This window comes from Phaethon lepturus, unplaced genomic scaffold, assembly GCF_000687285.1.
Source record: "Phaethon lepturus isolate BGI_N335 unplaced genomic scaffold, ASM68728v1 scaffold32504, whole genome shotgun sequence".
Classification (NCBI taxonomy): domain Eukaryota; kingdom Metazoa; phylum Chordata; class Aves; order Phaethontiformes; family Phaethontidae; genus Phaethon; species Phaethon lepturus.
In genome coordinates, this window is record NW_010534564.1 from 6,679 (window position 1) to 29,479 (window position 22,801).

General features: G+C 43.7%; 2 protein-coding genes across 2 annotated transcripts; one reads left to right on the top strand and one right to left on the bottom strand.

The window, feature by feature from the left end:
* The first annotated feature begins 1,353 nt into the window (after nucleotides 1–1,353).
* On the top strand, nucleotides 1,354–17,230 carry HNF1A (HNF1 homeobox A). Its single transcript, XM_010285573.1, has 10 exons — nucleotides 1,354–1,830; nucleotides 8,851–9,050; nucleotides 9,938–10,124; nucleotides 10,444–10,682; nucleotides 11,458–11,615; nucleotides 13,412–13,613; nucleotides 14,937–15,128; nucleotides 15,407–15,528; nucleotides 15,826–15,967; nucleotides 16,546–17,230. Exons 1-10 carry the CDS (start codon nucleotides 1,496–1,498, stop codon nucleotides 16,671–16,673), a joined length of 1,905 nt encoding a protein of 634 aa, XP_010283875.1. The 5' UTR covers nucleotides 1,354–1,495; the 3' UTR covers nucleotides 16,674–17,230.
* A 2,418-nt stretch (nucleotides 17,231–19,648) lies between these two features.
* Nucleotides 19,649–22,574, bottom strand: LOC104615792 (chromosome unknown open reading frame, human C12orf43; the record flags this gene model as incomplete). Its single annotated transcript, XM_010285574.1, has 5 exons — nucleotides 19,649–19,994; nucleotides 20,410–20,500; nucleotides 20,828–20,901; nucleotides 21,586–21,684; nucleotides 22,529–22,574. Coding segments are annotated over 5 exons (656 nt in total), but the record flags the coding sequence as incomplete, so codon positions are not given.
* Between the last annotated feature and the right edge of the window lie 227 nt (nucleotides 22,575–22,801).

Consider the following 22,801-nt stretch of genomic DNA (forward strand, 5'->3'; position numbering starts at 1 on the left):
GCTGCTGACTTAGCATGTCGCCGCATGAGCCTGGAGAGCATGGCTGATGGTGCCCACTAAGGGAAAACAGGGGCCAAGGTCACTCTGCAGCATTGTCTTGGGACATCACTCGCTGTGGGGACAGTCCTGCTAGGCTTCTCTTAGCTTTGGCTTGATGGGAGTGTATAAAGCTGTATAATTTAGCCATCATTTGCATGAGATGCTCGTGCATCATGTCCACATGTGCATATCAAGTTATTCCCTAATTTAGCCACTCAAAAGTCGATAGATTCAGCCATGTATTTTCAGACCAGAAAAGACAATTTGGTTATAAGGACGCCCTGAGAATTGCACTAAGCGGCCCCAGCCGAGCTAGTGAGAATGCTTGAGGAAGTCGCCCAACAGGGGGGAGCAGAACCTTAGAGCAGGGCTGGTATCAACAGGGGCTGGAGGTAGATGGTAAACGGTAACCACAAGCCTGCCCAGAGCACTTCTCAGAAGCAGCAGGGCAACTGATGATAGGGCAGGGACTTCCAGCATGAACCAACACCCAAGGCTATTCTTTATCATGTGCTTGAATCACAAGCTGAGTGGGGCAAGCCCTGTAATCCCCCAAATTATGTGAGTACCCTGCTCCCACTCATCAATTAAGCAATAAACATAGCAAGTTATAATGGAGGTACTAGTATTTGCATATCAAGATACCCAGCAAGCCAAAGCCAGAAGTGAAAAAGTCATTTAACACTTGATGCTCTGCCACAGAAGTCAGCTAGAGCTCCAAAACATCCTCTGAGTCTTGGGAACAGTCATACGAACCCAGTGGTCACACTTCTCTACTTGAGGGGGTTGCACAAAGGCTAGTGAAGCTGCCAGCGTGGCTTTCTCTCAGCCCAAAGCCTTTGGCTCACCACAGCCAGAGCTCCAAGCCAGCTCTGCAATCTTCCAACAGCAGCACCTTCTCCTGAACCGCACACAGCCAAACGCACCTCTTCCTTTTGGGTAGTCTACGTCCTCCTTTCTCTAAAACTAACAGGGACAGAAATAAGCCATATTTCTCTATCCTCATTTTCCTGGTTTTCCTTCCATAGCTTACTTTTCCATGCTGTAGACTTTCTATCCCTTCCTTTTACTCTCCTTCTCTCTTCTGCTTCCCTCTCTTTCCCCCTCCCCCTGCTTTCTCTCCCTCTGCACTTTGTGAACTGCTGCTGCAGTGCTGAAGTCCAAAGTTCAGTAACTTGCTAAGCACACAGATAAATATGAACCTTGGAGAATTTACATTGCTCCAATGTAAACAGATAGCCAAGGGTCCCTTTATCAGCACTGGCTCAGGACAGTCGTGGGGGGTCTGAAGTGGCTCAATTTTGTATTTTGTTTTTTTGGGGGGGGTGTAAAGGCGGGAGGCTGTGCTGTGCCCACTCTCCTGACAGTCGGGCGTGTTACCTCAGGAACATGGTGTAGGGCAGCTGGAAGCAGGATAACCTGAAATTCAAATCCAAGAGACACCAGCCTGAAGACCATGGTCTCGAAGCTGAGTCATCTTCAAGTGGAGCTGCTGGGAGCGCTGCTGGAGTCAGGGCTAACCAAGGAGACCCTGATCAAGGCGCTGAGCGAAGTGGAACCCTACGTGCTCCAGAGTGAAAGTCAGCGCGCTATCAATGCCCTCCAGACAGAGAAAGGGGAACCCTGTCCCGACATCCCCAACCTCCCCAACGGAGTGGGGGAGTCCAGGTTATCAGAAGATGAAACCTCAGATGACGGGGAGGAATTTACCCCTCCAATAATGAAGGAGCTGGAAAACTTGAGCCCTGAGGAGGCTGCTCACCAGAAGGCTGTGGTGGAAAGACTATTACAGTAAGGACAGATTTGCTGCTCCTCTTTGCTGCTTTCTTGCACTCTTCCCTCTAAATCTCTTTTTCTTTCCCTTCCCGCTCAGTGTCCCTGGTATTCACAGTTGATCCAGCTGCACAGAGACAGCCTTCATCCATGCCAGGACTAGCAGCCCCAAAACACTCTCCAAATTCTTTATATGCCCTCAAACTTTCCTTTCATCTCACATAAAACACATGGAGTCATGGAGCCTGATTATATATTTGAAGTGCTTGTATCATAAAGCTTCAGAACACTCTGAGGCCTGTATAACTTGTATCTCTCTGACTGAATGTTGGATTTAAATTTTTAATAGGATTCACAATTTCAGTCATCAGGGTAGGAAAAAAAAAAAAGAAAAAAGGCTGGTCACTCCTAACTGGTGCTATATTTGCCCGAGGATGTACAGTAAAGTGAAGTTGTACTGTTTCCCTGCTATATTTAAGTATATTAATATTGTTAATTTTACTGGGTTTTTTGCTATAGATTATTGGTCAAAGACAAACCAAGAGAACTTGTTCCTGTCATTCTTGTGAGTGCAAAGTTCTCCTGACTTCAATGGGGATTTTTCTTGTAGAAAGAGCACACACCAAATACACGCAGAGGTTGAAACCTCGCCAGAACACTCTCTTCTAGCATCCACTGCCTGTCACAACTACAAAGTACATATACAGCAACAACTACAGGTTTTACTGCCACACAAATTCGCCTTTGCATACAAGCATTTTTGAAATCAAAAGACAGGAAGAGTTCCCCAAACCAATAAGCCTCATTACAGACTCACAAGAAACATTCACCGGGATTCCCATTTGGGATTCTTGCTGGGATACAATTCCCGTGGGCAGCCTGGGAAGTCTGTCCAAGCAAGGATCAGGTCTATCCAACCTATCTATCACAACAGAAGTAGAATCTTGCCCATCTGTTCTGGAGGTAATTTGAAATGACAAGCTGACAGAAGACAAAAAGATGCAGCAACATCCTGCACTTAAAATCTTTACTAAAACTAAACCGCTACTAAAATCCAGACAATTTCTCAGGCTTCCTGATCACTCCCTTACACATGCAAAGGAAATTAACATAAAGTGTAACAACAAGAAGCAAACAGCAAACTCCACCGCAAAAGGCCAGAGCTAGAAAAACAGCATGACAAGAGTTAGCATTCACTGTAAATACTTAGGAGACAAAAGCTCCCTAGCAGAATGGAATGGATGGGAATGGATGACTCTGCAGCACCCAACAGAGGAAAATTCACTGGATCAGCTCTTACCTGGGTAGGGAAAACATTCCAAATAATTCAGTCTTGCTGGCCCAGTACGTCTTTCACCTCTTCCCCATTTCCAGCTGTCACACGTTTTAGTCTCCTCTGCTCCCTTTACCTCTCTCTCATTGTTTTTACATATTTCCGTTCTCTCCTCACTTTCGTCTTTGCTGCTATTCCTCCCATTTTGTTGTCTTCTTGGCTAATTCTCTCCCTCCCTTCCCCTCATCCTTGTCTCCTTCTCATCTTCCTGAGTCTGCGTACAGGTCTTGGGGTAGTTTGAGCCCAGTGGCACCGGGCGGGCCCTGGCTAGTTACTAATTATCCAATGGCTTTATTATTTCTCTTTTGTCTTATAAATTTATAGATGAAAAGACCCTGATAAGCTTTTTGATCATTAACTTCTGATGGTTTATCAGGCATCTCTCCACAAAGGAATCCATGGAAGTTGAAGAAGAGCACCTGGCTTTGTCCCATTTTCTGCAATGAATGGGTGAAGTAGGACTGAAGTGCCATCCGCTGTGATCTAAGAACAGACACACGGATGGAGGGAATTCCTTCCTGCCACCCTCACTTCAGCATGAATTCTCATTTCTGATCCTCCCTGCCTTTCTAGGAACTTGCTGACAGTCTTTTCTGTGCTTACTACCAGCCTCAGCACAAGAGTCTTGCCTCTCTTGCAAACCTGTCATATTAATGCTTTCTGATGAACAGTCTCACATCTCTCTCTAGGCAGTCAGCTGGGCAGCATTCCCATGTAACAAGTGGGAACCGAGGTACAGGGAGATTCTATAACCCACCTAAAACCCTAAAATAGCACAGAAAGGATTGGGCAAGAACAAGGATCTCTTAAGCCTCATACGGGGTCTTAATTGTAAAACTTCATTCTGAAACATCAGAGTTTTCTTTCGCTAGTCCCCCACGTCACAGGACACAGCAATTCACTTCTGCTGTTGAGGACAGTAGAAGGGGACCAGAAGCCTCAGTTTCAGCAAAAAATTGCAAGTATAGTTATGGAGAAATATAATAGATCAAAATTAGTCAAGGTAAAATGAAAATAGTAGGAAGTCCGTATTAACATGTTTCAAATTTCTGGTCAAAGATTGAAAAAAAAAAAAAAGCAGCTGTATGTCTGAGAATCTATTTGAAGCATGTGAACCAGTATCAGGGTTTGATTATATGTAAGCAGTTGTCACCTACTAATAAACTTTTTTGTTTTTAAGAACAAACCTTTCCATTAATAGATGCCTGAAGGTAATGTCCTTAAAGTAGTATTATAAGTATTGTCAGACAGGGCAGAACAGTCTATAATAGAAATTACTCCCAGCAACAGATAAAAGGAAGGCAGGGAAGAATATCCACGCCTAGGGATTCCCAGTAAAACTTCAATGCCTGCAAAGCTATTTCAGCAGCTACACAAGGATTTCAAATCCAAAAGCCAGATGGAGGCACTTCTGCCTTTAGGCAGAAGCCTCTTTGGGCATTGTTAACAATTCCTGGCCTAATACTGTAGACCACGTTTTAACAGAGAGATTGACTTGTGGGCAGCTACTAATGATACAACAAAATCTTTGTGGTAACTGCAGCCATTGCTTATAAAGTGGAACCAGGAAAGTGTCCGTTGCTAGGCTTTACAGGAGCTGTAAAGGAAAAAAATGACAGCACCAAGAGACCAAGTACGTCCTCACAGGACCACTGACATGGAAACCACAGTTTGGAAAGCCCTAGTTAAAGCTGAGTAAAATAGGGTGTGGAGAAGATACACCCACATGACTGAATGCAGCTGTGGGTATTGATTAGATTTCGCCCCTACAGAAAAAAAATGCTAAAGGCAGTTCAAAGGTTTCTCTAGTGAGGAATTAACATCATTTCATTTTGCCCCTCAATCTGTCCCACTGATGTTCCATGGATTTACAGTTTGAATAAAAACATTATTTCCATATCACTCCACACAGAAAGCAAACTGCATCTAGAATAAAGAACTCAGTAGGGAGATGGAGCTGTGTGGAGTAATTCCCAGATATTCTCCAGAGTAGAAAGCAAGAGAGAGGCTACCTTGGGGGAAGGGACAGATCATACTACCACAGGTATAGCAAATGGGGAGAGGTATAGCAACAATTCACCTGTAGGGCAAGGGGTGAAATTCCATTAGGAAAGAGAGAAATTGAGATAAGCAACAGATTTCCCCTGGAGGCAGGGATAAAAGCGTGTTTTCCATGAGGAAAAAAAGAAAACAAAGATAGAATGATAAAGGTTCAGTCTTTCCCCTGTGTAAGCAGTGTCTTAGAATGGCTCTAGCTGGGGAATCTAGAGATGAAGCTGCCACACCCCTTTCATTTCCACTTATAAACCAAGATGAGGCAAACCAGGCCAAGTTCAGTAGAAAGGAACCCTGCTGGGATAGTCTTACCTTCCCTGCTCTCTGCCTAGCCCGGCTCCAGGCTGTGCACTGACATCAGTGAGGGTTGTCTAGCAGGCTCCAGAGGAAAGGGCCAGAGGATGGTCCTGAGTACTTCACGGCTCTGAACCTCTGTTTAAGCAAGCTCTGGTCCAAAGCAGCAATTCAGAACCCACCTCAGGGAAATGAAGGTTTCTCTTGCCTGAGAGTCTGAGAACAGGAAAGAAGGAAAGGAGAGACAGAGAGCATGAGGAAGAGGAAGGGAAAGAAAGGAACAAAGGAAAGAGAAAAGTCAGAAAGAATGAGGGAGGGAGAAGGTCCCCTGAATGTTACATCTCCAGCTCTCTGGAATGGGTTTTCTTTAATGCTAACAACTTGATATTTACTTTCCATTTAAATTTGAGATGTTGCTATAAATTATCAACCAGCCTCTTGTTCCCTTTGAGTTTATAACTAACTACCTGGGTTACTTATTGTTCAGGTAACAAAAGGGAGGTGAAAACGCCCTTAAAAAGTGACCTCAGAACTAAGAAAATGGGAAGCTGCCATGGAGAGAGGACCCAGGCTCCTGTGGTTGAGATGAGCCAGGGAGAGGGGCTATGCCCAGATGGCAATAAGCAACTGAGAGCAGGAGAGCAAGACTTAGGAGGAAGGACATAAAAACGTAACTGTGTAAGACTTTGGAGACAGAGATTAGACCTTGGAAAAAAAGAGAGGAATGGAGACACAGTTTGCATCTGGGAAGAAAGGGAAGCTAAAAAGCAGAAGACAGACTTAGAGATAGAGAAGGAGAGCTTGAGCAAGGCAGACTCATTTCTGTAGTTCTGACTCACTGAGGCAACTTAAATTTTAGTGGAACTACAAACAGGAGAACTAGGTTTAGGGTGAAATCCTACCCTCTGACAGTCAATGACAGTCTTGCCACCAGTGAAAGAGCAAAGGTTTCAACTTATGTCTTAGTCAGTGGTGAAGGCTCTCCAGGTGAAACTATGTATTTGGGCAATGGTTCACGCCAGGGTTCAGCTGACCAACTGCCATCACCTGTTCTGTGATGTAGCTTTGGGCCTAAAGGAATTGCTGCATTGATATTACAGCCTGTGCTTTGACAATGTACAGAGTAGCTAGGATTTCATACAACTGTATTATGAAATCATACTGTACTAAGATTACCCTGTACTGTTTTGCCTCCTAAAGCTCCCTGCTTTGTCTCAAAAGACGACAGAAGAACCACTGGGCTTTAACCACTGTGAGAAGATACTCACAGATACTTCCTGCTTTATTCCTAGCACAAAGAAGTGAGGATCTGACAGGGGAGATGAAAGTGACTCATGATTGGGGTGCAGGAAGGAAATCAACATGTAACAGAGGTTTCCATTAGTGGTAACACAGTCTTTCCTCTTCTAGTGGAAATCTAAGAAACCAGAGGTTCCAAGTCAGAGCCTTTTCTCCTTCATATAGGGACCTGTGTAACAAATTAAGGGTGCAGGTTCTGGCTAGACTGTCACAAATACAGAGGGAGGAGATTGGTCCTTGGTTGGGAGAGACGAATTAAAAAAAAAAAACAGAGGAAAGAAAAGCTTTCGTAAGTTCATCCTAATTTGAGGCTTTTGAAAGACAAAGATGGTTAAGGGAAGAAGCTAGAAGTCTCTATAGCAAGCTTGCCACTGTAGAAGAGAAACAAATGTTCCTGTTTTAAGAAAGCAGGTTCTTCGGAAAGCTGTAGCTGACATTGCTTCTGTCACACTTTAACTGCAGCAGAGCTTGCTCCTTGGACTATCCAGTCACTGGGAGAGAGGCTGCAGGGGAACAGAGATAAGGGTGTTTATACTGAGAGAACAGGTGTGGACTTTGTCCTCCTTATCACTTTGCAGCCTCTGGCAACCTCCTGAGTCAACAAAGCTACGAACAGTACAGTTGTTCCCTGCTGTTCAGACCTGTGTGTTCTTGTGACAGTTTCTGCACAATCCTTGGTACCTTTTCCCCCCATTTCTCCTTTGATGCTGGTGTTGCATGTGACACCAGTGTATTTCTACAGCATACAAACCACTTCCACCAGACATTCCACACAGAAGGATGCTCTTTGTTAAAAAAGAACCAAAGGTTTTTCTGTAGAGAGGCTCCTGCACTGCTTGGATCTCAACTGCCTCGTTTCACATCTTTCTATTTCTACTGTGATTTTTCAGCTTTGGTGAAATCAATACACACAAAGAAATCAGTCTCATGTTTTCTCTATTTTCCTTAGGAACCTTCACGGATATTCTAATCGGAGATCCTAAAAATTATAGATTCACATTCCTTATCAAATCCTGAATCAGATTAGCGTCGCAAATTTTGTGAGTAGGTCTCAAATAGGTCTATTCCCTCAGCTGTTACCCTAAAGGAGGGTGACAATAGGAGGAGTTAGTGGTTTGCCTGTTGTTCTTTATTGCATTTAGAAACTTGAGTGGATCTAGATGCGAATCAGTGTGTTTGAATAACACGTAGCAAATGTGCAAGAACATAATCCTGGATGGCTTGGTGTATACATATGCATACATAACTGTCACAAGACAGTATGATGAAAGCCTGTTTTCCTTTCTTGAATCACTGCAAGGCAACCCAACCTGGACCAGAATCAGGGCATGAGCTAGGTTCAGCCTAATATCACAATGAATCTATCTTGAAAAATTAAGTACATCTATCCCAAGCACCTATGCCTTCTTAAAGAAAGGGGGATAAAGAAGAAAAGATGTGAAGGGAAAGGGAAGAGAGATGCCAACTCTGAAAAAAAGAGTTCTGTAGTCATAAAACATCTAACTGAATACTGAAATGCAATATCACTTCCTTCCTTACACCATTTCTCACTAGCAGAAAAAAATGCTTTACATTTACATTACTTTCCAGCAGAAGGGTCTATTCCTTGCTCACATCAGCGGTCAGCACTTTCTATCATTTACAGGTGACAATTGCCTAGACAGAACAGGCCAAAACTTGTCTCCAAATGAGCACAGACAGCCAAAGTCTATGGCCATGTATTGGGAAATTCCCTTGATAACCAAAGAGTCCCCTTCTAAGGGGAGATAAAAGTGCCTACTGCGAACCGTTTAAAGGAAGCTAGCGCTACATCTTTCGCACTTCATTTCTAACACCATGCAGTTTTTACCCTGAATGCAGAGTCAAAATTGAACAAAGTAGCACGCTGAGGAACAGCTTTGCCTTATGCAGCCAGTTAACACTCTGGCCTCGCCAGACACAAAGGTGATGACTGACACAAAAGGTGCACCTCAGGAGGTACTAGTGCACTTCCTTGGAATGCAGGTCTGCCAAGTGCAGGTGTTAGATCTCTGAGAAGTGTTTTCTGCTCCTTCCAGAGAGGATCCCTGGCGAGTGGCAAAGATGGTGAAATCCTACCTCCAGCAGCACAACATCCCTCAGCGTGAGGTGGTGGACACTACTGGTCTGAACCAGTCTCACCTCTCACAACACCTCAACAAGGGCACTCCCATGAAGACCCAAAAAAGGGCAGCCCTCTACACCTGGTATGTCCGCAAGCAGCGAGAGGTGGCCCAGCGTAAGTATGGCAACAACTGTTCTATCTCAATTTCATAAAGGCCTCTGCTCTCCCTTGCTAATCCTTATTCCTTATCTTTATCAAGGAAAAGGGGAAGGAAAAGCCACTTTTAGCAGGAAGCTTAGAGAAGTGCAGGTCAGTATTTAGTGGTAAGGTGAACCAAACAGTACACAGAAAAACACTCCCTCGTGAAGCAGCCTGCAGTCACCCACCCCACCCTCCATTTGGCTCAAGAGAAGCAAACTAATACCGTCCATTTCCAATTACGAGTTCTACACCCATCCTCAGACTAAAGCAGCATAGTGGACAGATGACAGAGACAGAATTTCTGCCCGAGAGCTATGCTTTTGCAATTTCAGCTAAAGCAACAGTTCCTCTAGCTGCAAAAGCAGCAGGCTGCTGTACTCACTGCAAAACAACACTGTGAGCTATCACCTCATGCCCTCTAAGCCCCTTCATTACAGGCACTCAGTGGGAACCCATCCCTGCAGCATGCACTTCTACATTCATGAGCCTGGCTGGAATCTTGTCTTACTTAATTTTGTATTGGTGGGTTGCAAGTCAAGTGAGACATTTGGCCTTTGGATGGTTTTGGAAAGCAGGACTCCAGTCATGCTTGCTCTAAACTCAAGCATTTGCTTTCACGACTCCAAGGTGGGAGCAGAGGCTCAATGCATGCAAAAAAAAAAAAGGACAGGTAAATACGGTCCTGCTAGGAACATCTTATCAATTTTAGCAGATTATGGAACTTTATTTCCAGCGCATTTAGATTCAGTCCTCCATCTTGTATGAGAGATTCTCCAAGGGTAAGCTGCATCGGGCCTGCTAGGCAGAACTATTGGAAATGCTTCCAGAAAGCAAATACCCTTGCCTCTTTGTGCCTGCAGAATTCACACACGCTGGCCAGGGTATCCTGACAGAGGAGCCCATGGGAGATGACCTGCCCACCAAGAAGGGAAGAAGAAACCGCTTTAAGTGGGGTCCTGCCTCACAACAGATCCTGTTCCAAGCCTATGAGAGACAAAAAAACCCCAGCAAAGAAGAGAGAGAGGCACTGGTGGAAGAGTGCAACAGGTAAAGATAGGTGTCTGGCTTTGAGGAAGAAGAGCACAGCAGGGCCTCTCTGTGTTCTTGGTGTTTGCTAGCGCCTATGAGAGGCAGGCTAACAGTACAGCAGTGGATGTCACCACTGACACCAGCCACATTTGAATGAGATGGCACAACTGAGCATTCACTGTCCACAAAGGATCAGTAACCCCTCACGTCTTGCTGTACCTGTCAGGATCCTCCCACACAGTGTGCCAGACCACAGTGGCTTTGGGGCTGCATGCTTCCTCTGTCTCTTTGACTAAGCCCAGCTCAGCAAGGCTCTTCTTGTGCTTTCCCTCAACAGAGCAGAGTGTATTCAGAGAGGTGTTTCCCCATCTCAGGCCCAGGGACTGGGCTCAAACCTGGTGACAGAGGTCAGAGTTTACAACTGGTTTGCCAATCGCAGGAAGGAGGAGGCTTTCCGGCACAAGCTGGCCATGGACACCTTCAGTGGACCACAGCCTACCTCTGCTCCTCCTCTAACTCCTCACAACACTTCCTCCCTCCAGCCATCATCTGCTCTCTCACCCAGCAAAGTTCACGGTAAGAAACAACTAGAGGGAGATCTGGAAGAGACACCAGTGAACCTACCCAAACTCAGTCACCAAAACTATCTCAAGTCCAGCCCTTTAGGAGGTGAATCTACAGATAGAAAAAGCAGACTTGCTACAAGGAAAGAGCATCAGTGACAAAGACCACTCTCCTCACTTGGAGACATGGCTAGAATAGCAAGGGTGACGAAGTTCAGTAACAAAATTTTCAGCCAAATCTCCTCACTTACTCTTTGACATCCTGCACTCCGTCACAGCTGGCAGGCAGTAATCCCCTTTCAAGGGGACATCCACTGGCTACCATCACAAGTCAGTTCTGTATCCTTTTCTTTCCAATACATATCAGCACCATCAGGCTCTGTGACTGAGTTTTCAGGCATTAGGAAAGGTCATTCTCCATCCAAAAAGAGCAGAGCTTTTTCAGCTTCATGGGTCAGAGCTGGTAATTGCTCTCACTCTGGGAAGAGATGGTATCACTGAGACTCTCTCCTCTCTACAGCCACATCCAGAGGGGTGGTTTCTAGTGAACCATGCTTGCTCCCTGCAGCACACACAGCCATATCTTGAAGTCAGTATTTAAGGAAGCAGTTGTGCCAAGTTACAGAGGAAAGCCAGGGCAGGGTGGCAAGAATGCCTGTTCTCCTGGTTCCCCTACTACCCACCTTGTCTCTGGCTTAAGCACCTGCAAAGCAAACTGAACTTAGCACTTGCCAAAGTTTCTCAGTTTCTCATTTTTGACAACCAGTTTCCCTCCTGTTGTGATGCAGGAGTGAGGTACAACCAGCAGCCAGCCAGCGAGGCAGAGTCCTCCAGCAGCAACCACCATGGGAACAGCTCCATGGTGACCACCCAAACCATCCTGCATCAGGTTTCTCCCCCTGGACTGGAGCCCAGCCAGAACCTCCTGACCACAGACACTAAGCTGGTAAGTGATGTATACTTAAGTTCTGGAGACTGGAGGACATCAGGTCCTCTGCCTGTGGTCACAATACAGACTATTAAGAAGTAGGTTTTCCTAGAATACTCTTAAAACCACCTTCTTATAGAGATATTACATAGCCACTTTGCACTGACCATGTAACATGAGCAGTCCCAAGATACATGTGCCCTCTAGACTGCTGGTGAGGGCACGCATTAGAGCACAAAAGCAAGAAGTATAGCCATTTCCTTACAATCAATTAAAACAGTCTACTCTGAAAAAACAGAGCTCAAGGTATGACACAATTTCCTTCTTCCCAGGAAATTCTGTTCTCTCCTCCTTTCCCCAGCGATATTCTCATCATCTGATCTCCAACTCTCATTTGAGCCCTACACGTCTCAAGATAGTTGATCAGACACCAATGGGATTAACGGAAGAGAGACCTGTACTTACACCCATCTTAGCTGTAAAAATTAAGCCCAACAGCCTGTATGCAGCACATACCATTGAGACATTTACTGGATATCTAGATTGCTGCAATCTGCCTTCTCAAAGCAAATTTTCTTTCAAGATTTTACTATAAATTTTCCCACATAATTAGCAATGAGGCACTAGAACTACATGACTGATCATTTTCAGTTTGCATGTGTTCCCTTGCTTACAGGGAAACAGCTGGTAGAAGTTTGCCTTAGTGCATACCGGCCTGAGGGAAAAGTTAAGTACCCGATAAATGAGTATGATTTCAATCTTGTCAGTCACTCACTTTGCTGGCTTTCTGGTCTCTTCCTGAAGAAAAAAAGTCTTTCATGAGGTGCTGAAAATCTTCTACAGCTGTCTTCTAACATTGATATCAAGGTCATTTGTCCCACTGTTTAACCTGTTGGTGCTTACTCTTACTAAAGATTCCTTACAGCTTTTTGTCTGAGGGGAGGAAAAAAAAGTATAATATAAAGCACTTAATTTTTTCTATCAGCCAAATCATTAGAATGCTATTTTGCTCTTCCACAGTACTTCAACTACAGGTCTCCAAAAGGCCTTGCAAACTCAAAACCCCATTAGAGCACAGACACAGGTTACATGGTTCATTTTAGAAGCTGAGAAAACAGTCAAGTTATTAAATTTCTCAATGACTCAAGGACAGACTAAATCAGCAAGACACCCAAGCACAGAACAGTCCTGTTCTAACAGGTACGTTTCCTCTCTAACAGCAGGGAACAGCCAGGTAATGCGGCCTGAAGAACATATCATATGAGAAAAAGGTCTAGGTAAACTTTTCAGCAACTCCTTTAAAAATCTCAATCCAAAAATTCACTGGCTACTAAAAGACACTTTCTGGGAGAAAGGCAAATTACAGGCATTTCTCAGAGGAAAAAGTGAACCAAAGAGGAACTCCTGAATTCTGTGCTGAACTCTGCAGCTAAAATTATTATGTAAAATTACCTAGGCCTTTTAATTCCTCTGAGCATCGTCTTCTACCCTCAGCTGTAAAACAGAAGAGAAACCTTCCCTGTAGAGAATGCAGCGGGACTAATCTCATTCTTGTTTGTAAAACCCTTATGACTTCTTAAACTTGAAAGAACTAAAACAGCAAGGATTTACTCAGTATTTCAACAGTATTTCAATGACCTTTGCTAGTTAATTGGCGAGCACAGAGAAACTGCAGACAGGCAAACGTGAAATCTTTCTAGTTAGCAAGTGGTCAGAGAAGGTAGGAAGAGGGAGAAGGACGTTTATCGCAATTTCAAGACTCGCCATACTCAACTTTCTGCAGATGGCATTTTCACAGTCCTCCTTTCACACAGGTCTCAGCTCCTGGAGGAACTCTCCCTCCTGTCAGCACCCTGACTGCCTTGCACAGCCTAGAGCAAAATCCACATGCACTGAGCCAGCAAACTCAGAACCTTATCATGGCATCACTGCCGGGTGTAATGGCAATTGGAGCTGGTGAGACCTCATCCCTAGCACCAGCATTCACCAACACAGGCGCCTCCACCCTGGTGATAGGTGAGTAGCATTCTGTAATGACTCTGATTATCAGAATTCAGATAGAGAGCTACCTGTAATTGTTAGAATTACCTGCCTCATTTTCAGAGACAAAAGTACTAAGTTGGTAGTGATACGAACCTGGGGAAACTGTCACAAACAATAAGGATCTTCAGCAGCACTATTTACAAGAACCAATGGAATTAAGGGACAGATGTTCCTTATTCATGTTAGAATTAAGTTACACACAAACCCACATCCTAAAAGCAAAGGACTTTTGCAATCTATTCCTATGCCAATGTTTTGTTTTGCTGCTCTACATCTTCCCAAATATAAATGTAATACTTCCTTAAAACTATGAAAACTGAAGCATGTTCATAGTGCTTGAAAGACAAAACATCCTGTTCTGCTTCCTGCAAAGAGCAGCATATGCCTTTGGAACCCACAGCAGTAATTACTATTTTTGTTACATTTTTCACTTTAACAGCTTTTCTGGAATTGTATGAGATTTCTTTTCATTCCAAGACTAGTCTACTGCCAAAGTGCATCTCATTAGATAAAGGAAAATAAAATGTATACTCTCCTCTTAACACTTTCTTCCCAGGAAGAAAGAGGCCTTATTTTGTTCCATGGTGACTGCTGTGAACTAGTTTCCATTTCCTCATTTATACCCAAGATTATGATATGGATTCTAATTTTATGCAAACAAACAAAAAAAAAATTTGAGATTTTCCACAGAGTGGAAATCTCTCAGTGCTGGAGAGACTTGCTGATTTACAGCAACAGGGTTTGTACAGTCGTGGGAAATGGGTAGTCATGTGTGAAACCTTCCACCTCTTTCTCACTGGTCCAAATTCTGTAATTTGACAGCCCAAGCAAAATGAGCTTAAACTCCATTCCATGTGGCTGGACAACTACAGCCTAGTTCTCTCTGTTGCCAACAGCTTCATAAAAAAAAAAAAAAAAAGAACTGGACATGAGATGATGCTCTGAGTTTACTTCTGAGCAAGGCTTCCCCAGTGGAACTCTATGTTAGGTTATCACTCAACTGGAAAGTGACCTATACTGGTACACAAGGATGTACACAGGAACACACACTGGAAGTCAGAGGTGGTTTTATGGTACTTGTCTGCATTGTACATTTTGCACACTCCCACTTAATTTTCACAGGCATGAAATATATTCATAATCACAGACAACAAATGGAACATCTGAAAAGCAGGATCCAAAGTCACCCTGTGACAACAGGCCTGCCACAATGACTCTTTCAGATGTCCCTATTGCAGAGCAGCCACACTCCTGCCATAGTGTGTGACACTACTGTCATCAGTCCTTGTTTTTCAGGCCTGGCCTCAACCCAGCCCCAGAGTGTACCTGTAATAAACAGCATGGGGAGCAGCCTCACTACCCTGCAGCCCGTCCAGTTCTCCCAGCAACTGCACCCATCCTACCAGCAGCCCCTCATGCAGCAGGTCCAGAGCCACATCAACCAGAGCCCCTTCATGGCTACCATGGCCCAGTTACAGAACCCTCACGGTAAGAACATCAACTCATTTGCTCAAGCAAACCAAAAAAAAATAAAGGCTCTGTTCTGGAGCATTTGCTGGATCCTTGGGCTTGCAGCACTCTATTTTCCTATTCTATTATTGTTGATTTATGAACTTATTTTTCTCTTGCATTCATCTCCCTGTCCCTCCACTCCCACTGTTCCAGAGACAGATAGCAGGTCCACGTGCATGAGGAGAACTACTCAGCCAAACTATTCTCATGCAAAGCTCCAGCATCCACATGATCTTGTTTTCTTTCATGCACAGCTCTCTACGGCCCCAAGTCTGAAGTGGCCCAATACACACATACAGGCCTCTTACCACAAACCATGGTGATAACAGATACAGCCAATCTCAGCGCCCTGACTAACCTGACACCAACTAAACAGGTAACAGCCTTTAGCACATGCCTTTGTTCCCCCACCTTAGAACTGCACCAGTCTGCAGGTAGCTCCTTGCTCGTCAAAGAGTTTTTGGGTGTGTGGTCTATGCCATCCCAGCAGGATGATCTTTCTTATCTCCTCACCTTGCTGGTACCAGCTGCAATACTGGAGGCATTAGAGCAAGCTCTTCACTGCATCATCAAGGAGGATTTAATCTCCTTGGAAACAGCACCTGCTCACTCATCTCTCATGCCTGTTAGAAGGGATGTAGAAACCAGGCACTGATAACTTTCTTTCCTCTAGGCATTCACATCTGACTCAGAGACTCACACAGAGTCTGGGATGCATACGCCAGTGTCACAGGCACCAACGATACATTTACAGAACCAAGACACAACCATCCAGCACCTTCAGCCAGGCCCTCGCCTCACCTCAAGCCCTGCTGGTAAGAGCAACAGCCACTATTATCTTAAACCACATATTGCTGTTTCTTTGCCAACACTGTAAAACCCAGACAGAAAATGGTAACTAGGGCTCACCGTTCTCTAAGAGAGCTCTACCAGTGTCCTGAGGGGTTTGAAAAGCTGGTACAAGGAAAAGATTCAGACCACAGGCTGTGTAAGGCCTGACTGTTGGAAATGGGACCCTTCAGAAGCTAAAGACAAAAATAACCTTAAAAACATTGACAAAAATCAGTGTCCATGCATAGCCAGTCCTGCAGGCAGTTTTCAGGCTGAAAAGCCCAAGACTCCCTCATGAAGAGACTCCAGTTGGATCTCCCCAGTTCTAAGAGAAGAACTGGGACATTAACAATCAACTACAATCTTCAAATCTGAACTCCCTGACACTATCAATGCTTTCAGGCTAGCTTTGTACTTGAATTAGGTATATAATGGCACACAAAATGGAAAAAGGAGTTATGCCCCTATGCCAGGAGGTTTTACTCATGCTGGAAATGTATGTGCACACGTAAGGGGACTGCAATGAGAATCTGTACTTAACTTCTGCCTGTGCCTTTGACAGTGTCCTCCAGCAGCCTGGTGCTGTACCAAAGCTCTGACTCCGCCAACAGCCACAGTCAGCTGCTGCCATCCACTCACAATGTCATCGAGACCTTTATCTCCACACAGATGGCATCCTCCACTCAGTAATCAAGACAACTAGCTCAAGGGTGACTGCCATGACCAACCTGTCAGGTGCAACTTCAACTGTGTTTGCCATCACTGTCACCACTGCCTTCCACGGGAAGGAAAGGCTGCTGCGCTCAGTCGACCTCCAGCTCCCACCGCCTCATACAAATGCCTTACTCAGCTGCCTCCATGAGAGAAGAAGTCTCAGGCTCAAGAAAGAGGCCATGGAAGAATGATGCTGGTACTGCTAAAAATCCACTACTCCCACAAAAAACAAGCAAACCCAAACCCCATGAGCCAGCCTAGAATGACCAGACATCCTTTTGTGGCTGTCCAAGAAGGAATCCCATAGAGAGAGATGTGAATGCAACGTGGCAAAAATGCCAGGGCGTGGATGGGACTTTCATTCAGTTCAGCCTTTGTCAAGCTGGGCCTGTACAAACCTACCAACACCAAACTAAGCCACGCAGAAAAGAGCAAAGCTGAGCTGCCAAAGAAAGGACACCATCTTTAAAACACTCACCTTCACTGTAAAGAAGCACCAATGGGAACTATGAGAAATAATAGTATCTTGGAGGCAAGAGGGAGAACACCTAGTTCCTGACTGCAATGAAAAATCACCAAGAAACAGATTCAGGAATGGCTTGGCACAAACCCGTCAGTATGGAATCACTGACTACAAGCTACAAATCCTTTAATTAACTACCAAAATACCAAACATTCTCAGTTAAAGATGACCTGCTCTAAAATCACGCTATCCTAGTGGAAATGGCTTGGTTATTTTTGATATAGCTCTGCTTTGTTTTAAATGCAGAAATTAAAGTTTAACAGCAACAAGGAGATTCTATTTCCCTGCATTAACCATGTGCATTTTCATCTCATGTGTCTTGCTGAATGAGCCGGGGGACGGCATTCTCCACAGGTCTCTGACACTGCACACCACCTGGGAGGTTCCCACAAAGAGCAGTGGTTCCTTCAGTTGTTCTCTATAAAGATGTCAGCTTGAATTCGTTTTACAGAACACAGTTCATTCTTAGCTTCCCTGTAGGCTAGATTCTGTAGTTCCTGATATGCAAATAATTACCCTGGGGGCTAAGAGTCTTACTTGCACTAAGTGAAGGTTTTTAGCCCTAAGGATCTACTTACATAATTCATCTTCTAATTATTCCTCTCTTCTCTATTTACTCTCAACCTTCACATCACTGATATGTCACTAGCCAGACACGGAAAAAGCCCTAATTAACATGTTTTTGTCATCATGACCGAAACAGCGTAATTCTTTCAACTGTGAAATGGAAGAAAATCCTTGAGATTAGAAAGTGCTCAAAACTCTTAAAAGGTTAAGATATAAGGGAGAATTAAAAAAGAAGAAGTCCTACAGCAAACTCTTCAGTTATCGCATCTGGAAATTCCAAAATTGCAGGTGTCCATTACAGTTTGTATTGGTATGATCTTCCTCTAGATACTATCAACCATCAGAGATTAATTTCAGTAACTAGATCCTCTGAGGAATTTTATCCTAGTACTGTTTCCTAATCTCCCATGTGCATCATTTGCAAATAAATATAACTTACAGTTAGCATAAAAAGAATTATCATAAACCAATTCAAAAGATAATTTTTAGACCATTATGCACCACAGGTGCTAGCTTCAGTATGCTGAAGTTTTAACTGGCCATAAGAGAAGTAATTTCTGCTGGTATGTTCAGTTAGATTACAAGCCAATTTTCTACTTATCCTTTCAAGTTTTGGATGCCAACTGTGTTTGCTTGATTAAAAAACAGCAAGGATCTTACAGGAGGGAAGAAAACATCTTGGGTTTTCCCATGCTCAAAGAGCAACAGTTCACCATTTCAGTTTCCCTACTCTGACTTTCTGGGCTCCTGAACAGGGCAAATGAGTTTGAGCTACGGAAATGCAACAATCTTAAAAACAGGAGAGGAGTATTTATCCAATAACAGGTCATTTCCTGAAATACTGGAGCTGAAGTATAAAGGGACTAAGAGCCATACTGAAAACTACCAAAACCTACTGTATTTCAGAGAGACAAAAGTCATCATCAACCAAAATAAGGACTGAAACACAGTGACTTTCAAGTTAGACTTGAGCCTTTCCTGTAGCAACTTAAAGCATTGATCACCAAGCAACTAGAGAGACATCTTTATGCTCTTCTTTTAGCTCTTTATGAACTAATTTCACCCATCTTTATCTCTGTTGGGGGAGACATCTGAATACAGCAAGAAAGCCACTGTTGTACAAAACCTGCCAAATTAATTAGAATAGTAGAATTTAATAACAACAAATGCCATAAAAACTCTACATGAAAAGAAATTCCAAAGGACATAACTTGAACAGAACTACGTATTTATAACAACTCTGAAATAAGCTCGCTGCACACCCTGTTTATATGCAGGGACCCTGCAGAGGTGCACACTACAGGGTGATTAGTAACATGGCAGGTTTCAACAACAGATTGTTATGGTGATCACATGAAAAAAAATAAGGGGGCCCCAATATCTGACAGGATGTTTTTGATAAATGAGTCTCCCACAGGCTGGAGCTATTCTTAATGGGCATCTAGGAAGAGGCAAAGAGAAAAAAGGAGTTGATCACCTGTTGCCATGTAAAGCAAATTCAATTCATCATACACTTTCTCCAGGACACAAGATCTAGTTGTGAAGGAACAGACCAGAGGGGATGCAGCTATGATTATATCCCTCTGTCACGCAAGTCTGTGCACAGTATTTAATCCTTTCACGCTACGTCTGCGTAAGCAGCAGTATAGATAACTGCTGTGCTAGGAGAACATTGTTCCCTTCCCCAGGGGGGACACCAACAACATAGGAAGTCACTTAATTACTCTCAGGCCACTGAGCTTTTAGAACAGAAGCTTTGTCAATTAATTTTCCCTCATCTGCAGCAATTCCTTTTTGTTAATTTATTTTTTCAGCATCCTTCATCCATCATAATCACCTGCTGTTTGCAGAGCAAAAATCTTCATTCTCTTCTTTTCTTCTTTTTCTTCTTCTTGACTCCTGACAACACTGAGTTTTCTGTACGATTGCTGTCCTGTCTCCCATGCTGTCCATTTGCAGACACCAACTGTGGCAAATCTTTGCTGATCTGGTCACACTCTGATGGGCCTATTATTTTCTCTTGAATATTGTTCTCTCCCCTAATTTTCTTTTTCTTCTTTTTTTTCTGGCTGTGCTTTTTATAACCTTGACTCTGATCCTGGCTGGAATCCTGGGTCAGTGCAGGGAAAGCCCTTTGCTTCAGAATGTCTGCAGCTGACACAGCAGCCTCCTGGTACCTTTGCCACTCTTGGTCACTGTCCGTGTCACTGGAAAAGTAACAAAAGGGAAGGAAGTTATGTTACACTTTTGCCTTGAATTCACCCAAAGCAGAGTAATCTAACATGAGAACACCTGATAAACACCCAGCGGCTCCGAGACTCCAATACCTACAGTTAGCATTTAACCAGTTTGAAGGCTGAGGTGTTCTTTACACATACTAGGAGGGGAAAGAAATCTCTCACAAAGATTTCTAGTTCCCCAGCACTTAAAAAAAAAACCACACACAAAAAAACAAAGCGCACCAAAAAAATCTGTTCTACTCGAACATTCTACTCGAACATAGGAGTCACAAATACACACTTCAAGCTCTTCAGCTTCTTATTCCCTTGCAAGAATCTCAGCTGCCTCTGAAATGTGGGATGCAGTAGTACTTCAGGAGCAAAACAGCTGACACCACCTCACCTGGAGCTAGATGGCTGTCTCCTCCTTGCTGCAGGGCAAGGCTCTGATTTCCCACAGTCTCCCAGGACAGAGGAAGAGAAAAGGCGAAAACCTAGAAATACGTAAAAGGGAATTTTAGCACAATACAAAACAGAGGTAAAAGCGATCAACAGCAACTTCCCTGTGAAGCCTCACGGCTGTTAATGCATTGTTATAGTGCTTGACAGCAATTATTTGTGACTTTAGTCCACAATCTGAGTTAGGGCACAGAAATTGTAATAGCAAAGTAATAGCCTTCACTGACACTAACAGAAATTCTACTACAAATCCGTATTACTCGGTTGGATGTACAACTGGCACTGAGCAGGTTCCATCTCACTTGTTATCATTTAGCTAAGAACGTCACAAAATAGCCACAACGGCTGTGACTGGAACTCACCATCATCTCCAGAGTCAGACTGTTGCACAGAAGTCTGCAAAGGTCCTGATGACTCCTTCAAGACAGTGATGAAACTAAACAGAAAACCCCAGTCAGATCTTTAGCTCAGTTTACACAAACCTGTCTAAGCTGGGTATTTCTAGAACACAAGACTATAGGGAGATGTTACATAGCTTCTTACTTTTTTTCTTAGTGAAACCGTCTCACCTCCCTGCTTTCAGATCAGACTATGCCTTCTCTCCTTAGCAATCCATGTCACAATGACTTAAAAGCAGCATTTCTAAAGCCAATGCTAAACACCATATTTACACAATATCACGTATACACAGGGCCATATTTACACAATAAAGACAGTGGCAGCCCAGTCAGAGGCATACTGCCAGCACAGCCTTAAATTAGATATTGGCTTGATTGTAAGAATAAATGAAAGATTCTCATGCCAGCTTTTAAATTATGAAAGTGCTCAGGCACACAAATTCTACTTTTTCCTCCCCACAACACTTTCACCAAAGAGGCAAATGGAGTCATGCAGTGCTTCACAGGGAGTCTTTACCAGAAGGGTACAGCACATGGGCCAAGTTAGTTCACAGAATATTGAAAGTTTGCGTTAAATACAGGAATGATGAAGACAAAGGGACAAACAACTTCTCCTCCATATCTAAGTTGCACTCAGATCTTTGTCTTCCTGCTTTTAGCACACAAAAGCATTGGTGTACTTTACCCGTAGAACAAACTTTTTTAGTATTGCATGCCAATACCCGTCTAGCATTGCTCCCAATTTCTTTGCAACATGTGCTCTGAACTCTGGTGTCGTCTGTAGCTCGTTTCCATCCTCATCATGACAGTTCACCTCACGCCTGTTTAAAATAAGAATAACGAATGGCCTTTCAAGGCCAATAACATCTGGTGCTCTCACTCAAACAAGAGATAAGGGACTGTAAAATCTCCCACCCTCTAGTAATCAATTCATACTTGATAGGGAAGTCTGCTAAGAAAGATGGAAAACACCTCAGTAGTAACAGTTAAGGTCCCAAGAGAGACATTATTTAGCCACCTCCATCATAGTTAATAATTGGATGATTTTTCTCATTGAAATAGCTTACAAAAGCCAGTAAGTGACAACAGGACATCCCTTCTCTTGCATGTAGTTCCTCTGTGTGCTGACACAATTCGTGCAAAACCTGCCCTAGGAGAGAGGATTTTATAAAGTTGCCTGGCTGATAGCCTTCAAAACTGAGCCTACAAAAATGGTGCAAACTTAGATAGGCCAGCATCACCTCCATTGCAAGGCTCCTAATTCAGGTGTTGCCTTCCAGCCAACAAGAGCTTGGCTTTGCAACTGCAACAGTTCTTGCAGAAAATGAAATTATCTTATATGTAACTGTACTAATTCCTTCATGGGACTCTTGCGGAGTTGGGAGATTTCTGACATTAATTCGAAACTAATGCTGCAACTGACAGCAGAAAAATATTCGCAACAACTATATTCCCCTTGGCTAGAGGGATGAGAAATGTACTTTAAAAAAAATTTGCTTTTTCAGAGTTAAGCATCATTTCAGATTACGATTGGGCCAATTCCTAAAACAGAATACCCCTTTCCAGTAGGAAGCATCACAAGGCATTAACTGTAAGTAGCACAAATACAACATACATTGAATTTTTCTTCAGTGAATCGTAAGTCTGAAAACAGAAGCAAAATACCTTAAGCTAGGCTGAACAGGCTGTAACCAATCCTTTTTCTGGCCACCTGACAAAGGAAGAAGTAAAGGCAAGTTTAAAAGACCTGTGATCAGGACCTCTTTAATTCCCTCTTCCAGCAATGTGATTTTATAGCATAAAGAATCATACCTGAAGGACAACCCATGCCCACCTTCGGGGGAAAACAGTTATGAAGACAAAGGGAAACTTCCCACCGGCCAGGCTGTAGCAGACAACCTGCCCGGCAAAGGGCTCTGGCCCCGGCTAGAGGCCGCG